Source organism: Folsomia candida, unplaced genomic scaffold (assembly GCF_002217175.1).
Source record: "Folsomia candida strain VU population unplaced genomic scaffold, ASM221717v1 Fcan01_Sc014, whole genome shotgun sequence".
NCBI lineage: Eukaryota > Metazoa > Arthropoda > Collembola > Entomobryomorpha > Isotomidae > Folsomia > Folsomia candida.
Window position 1 is genome coordinate 1774106 of NW_019091206.1, and position 15109 is coordinate 1789214.

The 15109-nt window shown below is 35.7% G+C and overlaps 2 protein-coding genes across 2 annotated transcripts; one reads left to right on the forward strand and one right to left on the reverse strand.

The window, feature by feature from the left end:
* Positions 1 to 10753: 10753 nt before the first annotated feature.
* LOC110856079 (trypsin alpha-3) lies at positions 10754 to 12885 on the forward strand. Its single transcript, XM_035856685.1, has 5 exons — positions 10754 to 11437; positions 11518 to 11637; positions 11800 to 11982; positions 12086 to 12107; positions 12649 to 12885. Exons 1-5 carry the CDS (start codon positions 11386 to 11388, stop codon positions 12839 to 12841), a joined length of 570 nt encoding a protein of 189 aa, XP_035712578.1. The 5' UTR covers positions 10754 to 11385; the 3' UTR covers positions 12842 to 12885.
* A 261-nt stretch (positions 12886 to 13146) lies between these two features.
* On the reverse strand, positions 13147 to 14177 carry LOC118437618. The gene is made up of 4 exons (XM_035856788.1): positions 14141 to 14177; positions 13795 to 14082; positions 13631 to 13723; positions 13147 to 13558 (listed from the first exon to the last, which is right to left on the reverse strand). Exons 1-4 carry the CDS (start codon positions 14175 to 14177, stop codon positions 13284 to 13286), a joined length of 693 nt encoding a protein of 230 aa, XP_035712681.1. The 3' UTR covers positions 13147 to 13283.
* Positions 14178 to 15109: the final 932 nt, after the last annotated feature.

Consider the following 15109-nt stretch of genomic DNA (forward strand, 5'->3'; position numbering starts at 1 on the left):
AGTCGAGAAAGACAGTTGTTAAGCTTTTTTTGTCAAGATTGCGTAATGGATGGGAGGTTGTGATTGTGAAGTTTGACTAAATTCGCAATTTTTTGCAAGGGTTCTTTTTCTTCCTGAATTTTTTAACGAAATCTGCAGAAATTGTACATTACGTGTAAAATTGCCCGCATTTTAAAAATTCGGCCGAAAATGCAACCAATTTAAAGTAAGTTGGTAAGTTGAACAAAATTCAGACAGCAAAATTCTGTCAATAGATCTACTTTCACCGATGAGAAAAGTTGTAAAATTACCCGCGACAAAGAAATTTTGCGATTATTACGAATTTAAAAATTAAAAATAGAAGCTTATCAGCATTTCGTTTGTACTTAATTCCATAAATTTCCTCAGATTACAGTATTTTTTGTAGTTACAATTTCTTGAAATGTATGCATTTTTTTAGTATTGGAAATATTTATAGATTTTTCAAATATTTAACAATTTATGAGAATATTATATTTTTCGAAAAATCGAGAAATATTGAAAAAGAAACCGGAAATATTAGAAAATTTTTATAAAGTGCAAATAAATCAAAAATTCGAAAATTAATAAATACTTGATTGAAAACACATAAGAGATTTTCCACTTTTGATCAACAATTTCACCCTACCTTTCTGATTATTGTGATGCACATTTTCACACATTTTGAGTAACAACGTCTAACTTTGACTACAAAAATTACCTTAAAATTCAAAATTGTTTGAAAGATCTGAAATTGTAAATTTTGAGAAATTGTAAATTTTGAGAAATTTTATCTCAAAACCAGATAATTAAATATTATTAAAAAGTTTCTAAAACTAATAGTCGTTGATCAAGTCAATTTTCTCAATGGTTGCGAAATATGAAGTTCTCACTTTAAGCTATTTTCGACAATTAAGATTTTCTAATACTTGAAAATGATTATCCAATGTGCAATAACTTGTTTGCGTGCTAATTGGACTCGCATTTATGTGAAAAAGGTCGTCGAACAATATTAGAAATTTGATCCAGAAAGAGTCAAAAAAATTGCGAAATGATTTGCAAAAATTAGGAAAATTTCATTAAAATTGATAACCATTCTTACCTGTGAGTGATTGAATTCAGTATTTATTTTTATAAAATTCATGATAATTTGCAAAAATTTGTCCAATACTTTCATGCAAATTTATTTTTCATAATTTAGATTTGCTTACCATAAACGACTAGTTGAACGACGGCTTGGTCGACGGGGTGGGAATTGTTAGCGCGGCAGAGGTAAGAACCCGCGTCCTGGGCCCGGACTTGCGCCACGTGGACCACGCTATTTTGCTGTGAGGACGACGAGGATGGGAGGAAGGTCGGATAAAACACCCTCAATTTCTCGATACCACCAGAAATTTAATAATAAAAAGGAGTAACTTATTTTAATTTTTATATAAAATTGTGTAGAAGACGTTATATCCTTCGACTGAATTAAAAAAATTAAGCAATCCACTCAGTCATTTGTAAAATTCTCAAATTTTATAAAAATAATATGACAAACTTCTACAAAATGAAATTATGAAAAGACCCCCTTGATCAAATTAAATCTACAAAGATTTGTGAGCTAATTTTCATTGGAAATATCTGTAAAATTCTGTAAAAATTTGGAAGTTTAATGAATTCAGATTTTCAAGGCAACTGGAAATAAGGTCGGATAACACCCTCAATTTCTCGGTACCACCTGAGATTTTAGTAATAAGTAGGAAAAACTTGAATTTGTTTTGATTTAATGACAAAATTCTGTAGGAAGCGTCTTATTTTCCCATTGCAATTTGAAAAATATGATGGAAACTAATTATCTAATTGGATATTTTCCTAACTGGAAGCTTTATCTGCATATTCGAATTAATCAGTAAACCTGATTTTTATTTTAAGTTACGACGTTATTGTATCTCAAAATAAATTCAAAATTACTCAATAATCCTGGAAGTTACTAATTTTACATGTTTACCAGAACGAATTTTTTCTTTAAAGCTACCCATTGTTTTATATTATCGAATGGAAATTTCATATGCTAACTGAGAAAAGGAAGGATTTTGAATTTTTAAGAAATTATCAGAACTTATTTACTAGATTAGTTTTGCAATTTAGTGATTTCACCCATGTCTGCAGAATTTATATCAGCATATTTTGTGACCAAGATTGTAAAATGCATAGATTTTGAGCCTCTCGATACCACCTGAAATTTAGTAAATGAAGAGTAGAAACTTTCAGACCACATCTGATAAATATTTTTCGAATCTAGAATTTTCAGACACACGATTATCTGATCTGTTCTGAACGATAGTTATCTTATTTACAACAACAATTTCTTACAACCTAATTTCTCCTCAGTCAAATTTTAATTATTTACAAATTTCCCCTATATTTTTTTTCAAGTCAGTCGAAAAATTTAGAACTCTGCAATGCTTTTAACAAAATTTTGTCTTAAAATAAAAACAAATTTAAGTTTGTTTAATTCAAATATACAAATGTAGAAAGCGATTCCATTTTTGATTGAATTTTAAAAAGTATAATGGAATTTCATTTAATAATTCAAATGTCCCAATGGGGCGTACTGGATCTGAATAAAATTACGAATAACTATACCGACCATATTTTTGAAGTTACGACGTTATTGCATCACAAAACAAGTTCGACGTCATAACAGAACTCTGGAATTTACAAATACCGGAGTCTGATTGTTTCTTTTTTCATAATACTACCCGTTTTATCATAAAGAAATTTTCTAAAAGGATTTTTCACATGTTAACTTGGAGAAGGATCTTAAGCTTTTTAGGAATTAGTAGAAACGTTGTTTATTATAATAATCATGAAATCACGAATTTTTGAATTAAATTTATTATTTTCTGCTTATTCATTCTTTTGAAATTTGAATTTCTTAAATATCAACTCGTAAGTACTTAATATTGTTGTATTTTCGTTAAAAACTTTCAAGTCCACAAAAAACAGGGATATTTTTATCATTATACAAGTCCAGGGCATTATTATTTCTTATGTGGATTACTTTAAAATCATTAAAACATTAAAATTTTGGTCTCCGTTGAAGCCAATTGAGTGCAAGTTACACTTATAAATATGATTTTGCAGATTAATTAAAATTCGAAAGTCAAACTATTAAAATGAAAAATTGCACAGTATGTTAGCTCTAAATTCATACAAAAGTGCAAGCCAATTAAATTCATACAAAAATAATTTAACATGAAAAACAAATAAGATCTAGTAGTTTAGTGTTAGATGTAAGAAAATTTATTTGCGTGTAATATTTTTTTTATAAAATCTTCAATATACAAAAAAATCCATTATATCTAGTGAAATTATAAAATTTATTAAAAATTTCATCAGTGTGAAATTTTTTGGGATGGGTGGTGGTAATTTAGGTATCTCCCTGTGTGCGTTGGCTTACGATACACTTGACGCTGTATTATTCCATTTTCGTCCTAGGATATTAGAATGTCGAGAAACGCGATTTTCTTGTCCATTTCGGATTCACATGTGAATTGGATATTTGGATGAAATGAATTTAGGTCATGTAGGATTCGGTCTCTGGATCCTGATTTTATACATGAGAGGCAATCATCCACGAATCGTTTGTGTAGTTTGATATCCGGGTGTTTGAGGACGATCTTTTACTCAAGTTCTTGGAGGAAGAATTCTGCGAACTCTCCGGAAATTGGACTGCCCATTGGTGTACCATCATTTTATTTATATATGGCGTCTTTCCAAGTAAAATAGTTGGAGTTGTAGGAGAGAATACGTGGAATTTGGTAGTTATAAAAGAGAGTGATAGATGTGAAGAAGGGCGGTTAGCCTAGTGGTAAAGGTGTCCGTCCGGGAAACGGGAGACGCGGGGTTCGATTCCTCGCACCACTCTTCAAAACATATTTTTGCTCTCTTTCGCGTATTTCAACTACCAAAAATCCCACATGTGGTGGAACAACTGTTCGATCTCGATCCCTCTCAAAGTTAAACGGAAGCCCAACCCCCAAAAATCCCCAAACCCCAATTTCCGTCCATGCAGTGAGCTCCTCGCGCAGGGCATGAGACGTCATCCCCTTTCTGTCCACCACCGCTAGATCAGCATGCGTTGCCTCAGCTGAGCAGTCGGTGGTGCAAGTATATTCTCTCCCATATATCCCCTTATAGAGTGGGGACCACTCTAAACTATTTCCAGGCAACTGTAGGAGAGAATACGTGGAATTTGGTAGTTGTAAAAGAGAGTGATAGATGTGAAGAAGGGCGGTTAGCCTAGTGGTAAAGGTGTCCGTCCGGGAAACGGGAGACGCGGGGTTCGATTCCTCGCACCACTCTCAAAAATCCCACATGCATGTGGGATTTTTGGTAGTTGAAATACGCGAAAGAGAGCAAAAATATGTTTTGAAGAGTGGTGCGAGGAATCGAACCCCGCGTCTCCCGTTTCCCGGACGGACACCTTTACCACTAGGCTAACCGCCCTTCTTCACATCTATCACTCTCTTTTACAACTACCAAATTCCACGTATTCTCTCCTACAGTCCTGAGGGAACTATGCATATCATATGCATCCTCCCCTCCTATCTCTTCCTCGTCTCCATATTCATTTCATTGATATCTCGACCGGCCAGTCACTCCAAATTATCCATACATCGACTGAAGGATATCGTCTCCTTCAACAAGGACATATACTGTCTTCTGTCCAAGAATCCTGGCAGACGGAGTTCCGGTGTCTACCAAGACGTATCTCCTCTCTCCACCACTGTCATCCTAAAGTCCCCCATAATTCTACAGTTTCCACAACCTCTAAATATCTTTTGGTTTCTTGATATATAAATGTAAAATCCTCCGGCTACGTAAAATAAATTGATAACCAGTTGCTCTGTAAAAACTATAACTCTCGGGGGACGCGTATTACATTTCGGTGACTTATGGTCACCGAAATGTGAGCACTACGGGTGATATCGTACCAGTAGTACATCCCTATGTCAATTACTGTACAATTATATCTGTGATTTGGCTAGCTTAATTTTTTACCCCAAATTCCCTACCGACATTTTTGGACTCACTTCACTAATCTCGTCGACAGTGTTGATGATTTTAGGGGTTATTACGAAAACTGGTTAATCTTTGTGGAGTTTGAAATCCGCATGCTGTCTTGCCTCGAACTGTATTAAAACTCAAATTGTGTTTTGATGAATTCATTCACTTTTAAAATTGTTGTGGGCAAATGTCCGGGAAAGCGCACGGATATTTTCGTAGCAGTGGCAGAGTTTTTCTGACTTTTTCAACCTCATTTTGGAACGGTGGGGAATTTTGAGTTTCTGTCTTCAGATCCTTGTTGGCAATAAAATTTTACACAAAGTTCACCTGTGAGCAATTTTGAAACTTCATATTCTTACGTGCAATAATATATCAAACTTTAACGGCTTCCATTCCTGGGTAAGCCTTAGAGCATGCTGGAAAAAATTATGGGTGTCCTTACTTTTTTGGCGAAAAAAATAAAATTAGTCCAAGTGCATCAGAATTTTAAATGCAAAAGACCTACATTTTGAGTCCATTGAATTCTTTCTAGATTTTCTCATTAAAATATCGAATAACTAATTTTTAGACAAGTTGAAAATAGTATTATGGCCTTTTTTATCCCTCAAAAAAGTCATTTATGTAGATATAGAAATAAGAAGGGAAAAATTAGGGGCGCTCAAATATGTTTTGCCCGGGTAAATTTTTGGGGTTGCACGGGCACTGCCATGGTACCGGTCACTACAAATATTTCCATTAGATTAGTCACCCCCATGACATCTTCCAAGGCTTGCACCGTCATTTGGATCGTGACATAGTACTTAATGACTGTGGAATAACCCAGCCTGGATTCTCTGCCTATTCATTTTCCTAATATCCCCCACAATCGTGTTTGCAGCATTGGTAACGATGTACACCGCGCTTGACATGAAGGCCATCACGCGCTCAGCTTCGTAAAGGGCGGCAGTCATGGCACAAAATCTGCCTACCAGGAGGCCCACCTTGAGCAGGAGGGCGTAACGTAATGGCATCCGTCGAGCAAGAAAGGATATCAAGCGGTACTTGGTCAAGACATGTTCGACGATGTAGAATTGCGGATCTAGTCCGCGAATCATGAAGCTAATAGTGAGTAGTGGAGTAAAGAGGTATCCGATCCAGACAAGGAGTTTGATCCCAAATAAGACAAGGTTGTCAAGTAAGGTTTCACTCTGGGCTTTTGACTGCGTGGATAATATGATGACTGGAAATATAAATATGAAGGTACACTACCACATGTTAATACTAAATTTTAGTAATTGTACGCGAGGCTTCAAAAATTTGGCTTCAAGGCTTCTTGTTGCATCGCTATCAAAATCGTCACGATTGATATTGCGATGCAACATCACCTGTTATTAAGTATATTCAGCCACTTTATGCGAAGACTTTGTCCGTCTGTCGTAAGTATGATTACGGGAGAATGGATCGAGCTAAGTAATCGAGCTAAGAAATTGGTTCGATGCATCATTAGGACCCCCGGGGGAGGATCCTATCCCCAATATTTGGCGTCAACCGGACCACCCCCTTGGCACCACGGGGTGTGGTCGGGGCAAGGTGAGATTTTTACATAAATAAAATCACCAAATAGTGGACGAGGTTAGGTGAAATGAGATCGAATAAAAATCGATGGATGGGGTGAAATGTCATAAAGAAAAATAGATTTTGGTATATTAGATAATTCTGAATATTAAATTTGACCAAGTATTTCTCGATTCAGGAAAAACAAGTAATATTTATTTAAAAATGTGATTCTGAAGGTAGACAAATTTTGCAAATAATTTATTAAAATATTTATTCCGTGTCTTATCAATGTTGGAGCAAAAATTAAATTTATGAGTAGGCTGACTATTTTAAGGTTAGGTTTTCAACTGGTCGCGTCTTTGACGTCTAAAACGTTATGAATAATTTAAAATTTAAAACTCGATTAATAATCCAATTACCAAACTGATCGTCGAATAAAAACTATTTACCTAAGTTGTATTAATTTTCTCGAACTCAGGAATTTAATTAATTAGTAAATTTCGATAAAATTTAGTTTGAGTTAAGCATTTGAAAGCAATAAGCAAGCTACGTATGTAAATTGTGAAAAATATTAGATAAAGGTACATACGTTAGTGTAGTTTGAACTTGGACTAGCCAGCTATTGAGTTACGATGGATTGGAAAGATATTAGATGTACTATATAATAAGCATTGATTTACGTTTGGGTTTAAATAAATTATTGGCATTTGACTTATTCTGCATGAAGGATTATGTATTTAAAAAATGAGTTTAGAATTCTCAAACCTACTTATGTAACTCTTGGTAACTACAGTTAGAGGTTTAACTTTGCCCTCTCGACTTTGAAATTTATTTATACTTTAATCATGTATTCTTCACAATCCGACTTACATACTTAACCAGCTTACGAAATTTATGGTATACAAATACATAGGTATGTATGTATGAAAATTTGTTGTGAACTACTAAACATAATTCATTAAGGTATATATAGCTGTAAGTACATATAATTAGCTACAGGTAGGTGGGTAAAAATTAGCTTACATTTGGAGTAGATACCTACATAGTTAAGTCAGTACTTAATTATGCAGATTAGTCTTAAATACCATTATGGTTGAAAAAACCTCCGCCAAATCAATCTGAAACATGTAACCACCCAACCGATAATCTCCAGCGGGAAACCTGCAACTATTTAGATACCTTAAGACTGTAGCTGATATTTATTTACACATTAATACACATTTTGTTACCTTGGGTTTCCTTAAAGTGGATTTGTTATAAGTAATTTTAGCTATGAATTGGAAGAAATATCTATATCAGGGAATCTAAAAGGAACGTACAGCCACGAACGGGTCAAATACGGTCCTAGAGGTGCACCGGGTTAGGAGAATGGGGTTCGATATCACGTGGGTCCTAGAGGTGCACTAGTTTGGGAGGATGTACGCTGACAACTTTAAATCAATTCCTACGATCAACACGGTCCCGACCAGTAGTAAAACCGAACCCACATAAAATCTGTTACGGTCGCGGACCTAATCAAGTTTTCCTCAATTATGTCGTGGTCACGTCGTGTACCGTATTTTACATGTTTTGTGACTTCGAGTGATTTTAAAACGTGGAAAGGAAAATGTAGAAAAACTAGTCATCAATTTCACACAGGAAAATATATTTATTATAGTAATTTTAAGAAATTTTAAATGACAAATTAAATACTACTTTTTACTGCCTTTCACACTACTTCTTTCCTCGAGTCTCTCTTACATACTACTTGCTTCTGGAATTTTCTGGCAAAAAGCTGATGCAATTTCCAGAAGCGGATCATTTAAAATTTACGGGGAAAGGTGATACATATTTTACATTTTCATACAATTATCAGATTCATACATACATACATATATCAATTCATTTATCAATTTATAACACACATACAATAATTATACTTCATTTCTCGACAAAATCTTATGGCTGTAATACAACATTTTTGAATTACAGTAATTTTTCTGAAATTAGTAGATGAATTTGTTGACAATCCAATTATACAATAATTGATGCATATATAAGTTTTAATTACGAATGCATACACTAATTGATTAACCTGACACAATTTAAAAAAATCTAAGAAAAAAATCTACCCTGTAAAAAACCTGCTATACAAACCTTATATACATAATTAAAACTATAGCAACGTCTCCACACAGAGATCGATGAATAAACTGGACAATTTGACATTAATATCCTTATTCACCGTCATAACCACCATACCGCCCAAACCTACCGGGATTTTAAGGACGGGCAGCCTCCTAACATTTCTCATGTAAACCATCCTCACGATTCGTTGCATTCCCTGCAAAATTCCCACTTCTTGGAACGATCTTGACAAATTCGCGTTTCTGAATCCACCTCCCCATCTTGGTCAAGATGGTTTTCACCAACGCGCACCCGAAAATTCCAACGGATATTAAAGATACTAGCAAATACCCGGGCATCATGTGTCCCAATCGCACGGAAAGAAATGTTATGGTTACCAGGGTACAGGGCCCGTGAGAGGGGCGGTTGCCCGGGGCGCTGGGGCGCCAAGGGGCGCCGGGGCGCGCCAACGATACTATGATATGTTAAGTAATTTATTGGCATAATTGTAGTAAATAAAGTGAAATGCAACTGATTAAAGTAAAGTTGATCTTTTGAATATTCCACAGCAATGAGTGTTATTTTTCAGTTATCTTTGAGTAGGGTCTGCCACTTTTCTGGTTTTTATGAGCTTAAGTTTTTGTGGTTTTTGTTGTAATCGAAGCTCTGAAACCCCCAATGCTATCATAGTTTCCGTGGGATTTTTGTAAGCTTTGAAAATTGTTAGATTGGCCTCTATGTAACCTAACCTAACCACTAAAATATCTAAGCCATTGTAATCTTGCGAATAAAAAGGCGACATTGTTCTAAGTACATACACTGTCGCTAATAATTTAGTCGTTGAAGTCATTTCCATAAAAACTAGTTAGAACACTATCAAATTAATTACCCACCCTGCAAGTAAATCCAATTTGGGCAAGCAAGTACATACTTAATTGTCACGGTTGAGAATCGAGGGAAAGTTTTATTTGAGAAAATTATAATATCTGCTCTGATTTTGTGATGGTATGTGTTTTACGGAGAGAGCAAGAGGGAAGAAAGTTGTATTTTTAGCAATCATGGTTTGTGTACCTACATTCTGTTAAAAATATATTTATGAATTCATGTATGTATTCATCTCCTTTTATGTACATGTGGCTTTATTTGGTAATGAGACCGGGATCCAGTGAGACATACGATTATTTTGAGTATCTAGGTAATTGTATAGGTAAATATGTATTTAAACAAGATGCGTATGTGTGAACGGGGGGATTCTTCTGCAAGCCTTATCTTAAGAAAGAGGGGATTAAAGTTGGTAGAAACATCATTTTTGAGGAAGGGAAGTAGAGAGAGCGAGAGAGAGATCTCCCGTGGAGAACTTGAGACATTTTGGGTAAATTGTAACTTTTTCAGTGTGACTTGAGTTTTATTACTAAATAAATATCGTCTAAGTGTGAACTGATCTGCTTGAGACTTTCAGTTCTTTTTCTAATAATTTCCGTCCCTCGTGGACTTGTCCATTTTTACAATTTTCATTCTCATCTTTTCAACATCTTAGCATAGTCACCACGTCTTACTTTTGTGAGCGTGACATAATTAAGGAAGATGTTGTCTTCCTTAATTGTTTGTATTAGTTGAATACCCTTATCATAAAATTTTTTCAAAACCCGGAGGCACCACTAGCTGTGAAGTACAATTCGTAGTGAGAAATTAACATAAAACTTGTGAATAACAAGGACACAAAGATTGACAGTGTGCAATATACTTGCGAGATTTACGAATATCAATGTGAGTACTGTCAATCCATAGATAAGGTGAAAGTAAATAAACACGTGGAAGTATACATACATAAAAATGATGTCTGATAGTATCAGATATCATTTATATGTATCACACTGATATCAATAGGCATATATAATAGAGTTAACTGGGCTATAGCCCGTGTGCAACATAGGTTCCAGTATACGTTGAATATCCACACAATTTCACATTCTAGATAAGATTACTCCATTCTCTGTCTGTCTATGGGGAACGCACCCCTTCAATGTATTACAAACGGTAGCATTGATGTATAGGTGGATGGAGGTGGTCGTGAAGGCCTTATTTAAATTTTAAGTAAGGTTAGTTTAGGTTTCCTGTGTTTCTGTGGAATCTCTAGTGTTTCGGATGTTTTCGTGGGTTTGATGGTGTTTGTGTGGGCTCTTTGGTGTTTTCTTGGGGTTTCCGGTGTTTATTTGGTGTCAGTAGTGTTTTTACAAAACATCGAAACACCAAAACAGCAAAACATCAGCAACACCAGAGAGTCCTCAGAAACATCAGCAACCTAACCTTACCCTACATACCTAAAATTTCTATAAGCCCTCCCGACCGCCTCCATCCACTTCTCCATCCACCTATCCGTCAATGCTACCGTTTGTAATACACTGAAGGGATGCGCTGCGCACAGTCAGACCGACAGACAGACAAACGGACAGACACAGAGAATGGACTAATCTTATATGGAATGAAACACATTCCATAATATATTTAATACCCTTCCAGCATTCCAACATTTATTGGACAGATACAGATTATAGGATTTAAATTAAATACCAACATTTCTTGTCAATTACATCCCTTCTGGGTATTGGCATACTGATATAATGGGGCCGCATCAGCCCTGCCCTGCTCCCATTATCCCGCAAAATCCAACCCATATGCCTGCCTTTCGACATGGTTAATGTGCCAGTGGATGGTCTCACGGTAACTGCTTCAGGATGGGGAAGTTAGTATTAATGTAGATTATTGAATATTAAATACTGGGGTAGCAAATTAATAATACGATGACGTGTTGTGACATTTCAGCGGAGATCTCTGGTGGAAGTCAGTCAGCCGTGTTGAAGAAGGTGGACCTCCCAGTTATAGGGTCATCGAAGTGTCGAGAGTACTATGGTAGATACATCACGGACAACATGATCTGTACATGTGAGCATTAAATAATCAATTTTGTAACTCCTTTATACGTAAATGGATGATCAATGAACACGGTACATAAAATATGTATGAACCAAATTGGTTCATATTTTATGTATTGGAAGCACTGATGGTAAATATTGTCTTCGTTTCATAAGTTATGAATCATAACAGACTCACCTGGATCGGACACCTGCCAAGGGGACTCAGGTGGCAGCATTGACTACAAGAATAAAAATAATGGGCGCTACTATCACTTGGGCATTGTGAGCTGGGGTTTCGGCTGTGCTGAGATAAACCGACCCGGTGTACACGTTAAAATGACAAATTACTTGAACTGGATTACCGCTCAGACTGGTAACAAAATATTTATCTATTTGACTTTGTGCGAGTCATCTTTTACGTGAAAACATGTGTGGATATCTAATCTTCATTTCTCACGCTATTTACACGTATTCAGCTGGGACAACGTTCTGCAGGCCGTAAGCAATTCACCACAACATCCATTCTTTTCAAAATACAAAAAAGTAGCTCTTACATATACATGTCACCCCGTCTAATTTTTTCTGCTATCCTCTCCAAAACGAAGTGATGACGATGAAGGTTTTGTAAGCATATATGAATTGCTATGACAATTAACCAGATGTAATATAAATGATTTTTTGTAGCTGCTGTATACTTTATTTACTATGATAAATAAATAATAAACTCTTTATATTTACGTGCACATTAATATTGTATAAAACTTGGCCAAATAACACAAGGTGTATAGCACAACTACATATGTACATAATATGTACATATGTAGTTGTGCTATATGAATTATATGAATATGATATGAATTAATATGAATTACATATTATGTAATTCATTTAAATTCAATAATTGGATGGTTATACATAGATGTATATCCTGGAACCCGCATAACATCCAAAAGGCGACGACGATTAAAATAATTTATTCCTTTGAATGTCGTACTATGTATACATAGTGGAACAGTTCTGATAATTTTTAATTTTGCAGGAATTCTTTCCCTACATCCCAGGCCATTCGCGAAGCTCGGACTGCTGAATATGTTGCAGTACCCAAAAGAAAATCGTGCATCCACTCTGTGAGTGGGGGCATGAAAGGAAATGTGAGGGGGGCATCCAGACATGACTTACTTTTTATATATTTCTTCAGAATTGGATTAACAAATTTATATTACGTCAAATAAATTTTCATAAAAGCATACATAATAAAGTAAAATTGAAAAAATGATATTCCACTGCGATGACGGGTTGGAACGATTTGTTTGAGAGATAATTTTGAAAACCTATTAAGAGAAGGTATAACCAGTTAAGAATTGTCAAAGGCTGAGGGTGACATTTAAGGAAATTGTAGCAGCGTCGGGGTGGTGCATAAACCATTTTTTTAAAACTCAGCCGGGGGAGAAATTATGCACAAAGAAAAAACACTTGACTTTCTAACGTAAATATGTATGTACCTCTATTATGTGATAAATAACTAAGGCCCTTCATGTTCTTTACAAGTATGGAATGATTTATTTTGCGTAGATAAGCCTCACTTACTTGTTATCATACATTTCATGCAGATGAACATAACGGTTTCATCATTTGGAACAAAGACTAACTAAACTACGTTATGCAAACATTTATTTACTTTTTCATGGCATTTGTGCTCATATAGGCAAAGAAAACGCGAACAATTTCAGTTATTGAGACAGCCGCCACAGAGGTAAGCATGGTCCAGTTTTCCTTGTCAAAACAAGGAGTATCCTCCTTATCTTCACCAGGCTCGGAAGCACTGGCAAATATCCCAACAAATTTTTTCATTACGTCACTCTCTGCCAAACCTTTCAGATATGTGCCAGCCGTCTCCAAAAAATTTTGGCCTGGGGAAGACTCCAAAAATTTTATGAGATGGGGCCACGCTGTAATAATTTGTATAAAAAGCAAGTAACGACTTGATAAATAACAATTGGTGAAAATAATTGTCTGCTTGCCCAATGTAACCCCTTCCCAAGCCATCCATCCCAGAAGACCAACCAGGCCGAGAAGCGCAATTATGATAAGCGCTCTTTCCAGCGGTGATAACTCTGAGATTGACAGATAATTCTCCTAACTTAAATAAAACCCACTTGATATTTCTTACTGTTAAAAAATTTACCCATGAATTTCTTGTACATCGCTGGGATGTCCACGGCACCCATGTAACCACAAATCTGGTCACTCAACCAACTCCCTAAAGTCGAATATTGAGCCATGCATTGTTCCAGACCGGCCATAAAGGTGGAATACGCTTTTGATTGGTCTGTTCTTGCCGTGGTTGTGACAGAAGTGGATGACGAGGCCATGGAACTCCTCGCAGCTGCCATTACCCCCACAGATGCGGCCCCCTGGGAGGACTGCGCTGTTTCCACGGCAGCAGCGGCATCTTGCTCGGATGTGGATTTCACTAACAACATTATGACACCATAAAAATTATTTTCTAAAAAAATCGCTTGGAAAATAACCTGCCGTTGCCTGTTTCGGTTTATCCTTATCTGCCATGATAAGCAACTTTGGGGGTGGAGGTAAAGAGGGCCTCCTCGGTGGTCGTGTTTATTTATGTCGACAAAGTTGAGTTGTTTATTGTCAATGTTTTATCACAACTAGGTTTCAAGCCCGGCAACCATGGATCCTGTAATAACTAAGAATCGATAAAACAAGTAAGTAATAATTACCATATTTAAAATTGGACTATGAGAATGCCAAAAATTAAGAGGAGCTTATGGTAGATGAAAACACATTAAGAGTTTTAATCTTCATTAAGTGTGAGTGCTAAAATTTTGACTGTGGTCTCAATTGTGGACCGATTTCAAAATTTTTAACTGTTTTGGAAACATTGGACTATTTGGAAAATTATACAGTCCCAAATTTTCAAAATGGGACCACGTCCCTTGGAAATTAAGGTCACAAAATACGTAAGATTAAAAAACCCCAATTTTTTTGCGTCAACCATTCATATGAGTACACTCAAAATAAAATCATTACAAAACTCGTTACCACGCGGAATGACTATATGTCTCTCCCGCATGGTAAGGAGCGATCAACGTATGGTAGTGAGGGCAGCGCGATACCGTTTGGTAAGGATACATTATTTTACCCCATTCGTAATAAAGCAAAGAACTCAGTAACATTCTCAGAAAAGTTGGTAATGACACTGGTAACGAGCGGGGTAACGTAAGATTACCTTATTTGCGCAAGAGTGATATTCTTTTGGTATGAAATATTACCTTGTGTGAAAGAAAATTAGACAAGCTGGTAATAATATTAATGTTGTTTTATTTTCACAGTAAATTGCACATATTTATTGTAAAATACAAAAGCTACGGACTATATTATATTATAATTTGAAAACAGCTTCACAAATAATGTCTTGTCACTAGAAATAAACCATTAGTGTTACAATTTCTCTGAATTTCCATACATTCATGAATTAC

What these genes read in the sequence shown, in the direction of transcription:
- LOC110856079 (XM_035856685.1), top strand. Translation starts at nt 11,386, where the DNA reads ATGGTTAATGTGCCAGTGGATGGTCTCACGGTAACTGCTTCAGGATGG. An exon ending in GGACAACATGATCTGTACAT is followed by an intron (nt 11,638 to 11,799) that starts GTGAGCATTAAA and finishes GAATCATAACAG; the next exon opens with ACTCACCTGGATCGGACACC. An exon ending in GGGACAACGTTCTGCAGGCC is followed by an intron (nt 12,108 to 12,648) that starts GTAAGCAATTCA and finishes TTAATTTTGCAG; the next exon opens with GAATTCTTTCCCTACATCCC.
- LOC118437618 (XM_035856788.1), bottom strand. Translation starts at nt 14,177, where the DNA reads ATGGCAGATAAGGATAAACCGAAACAGGCAACGGCAG. An exon ending in ACCGAAACAGGCAACGGCAG is followed by an intron (nt 14,083 to 14,140) that starts GTTATTTTCCAA and finishes TAATGTTGTTAG; the next exon opens with TGAAATCCACATCCGAGCAA. An exon ending in GATGTACAAGAAATTCATGG is followed by an intron (nt 13,724 to 13,794) that starts GTAAATTTTTTA and finishes TGTCAATCTCAG; the next exon opens with AGTTATCACCGCTGGAAAGA.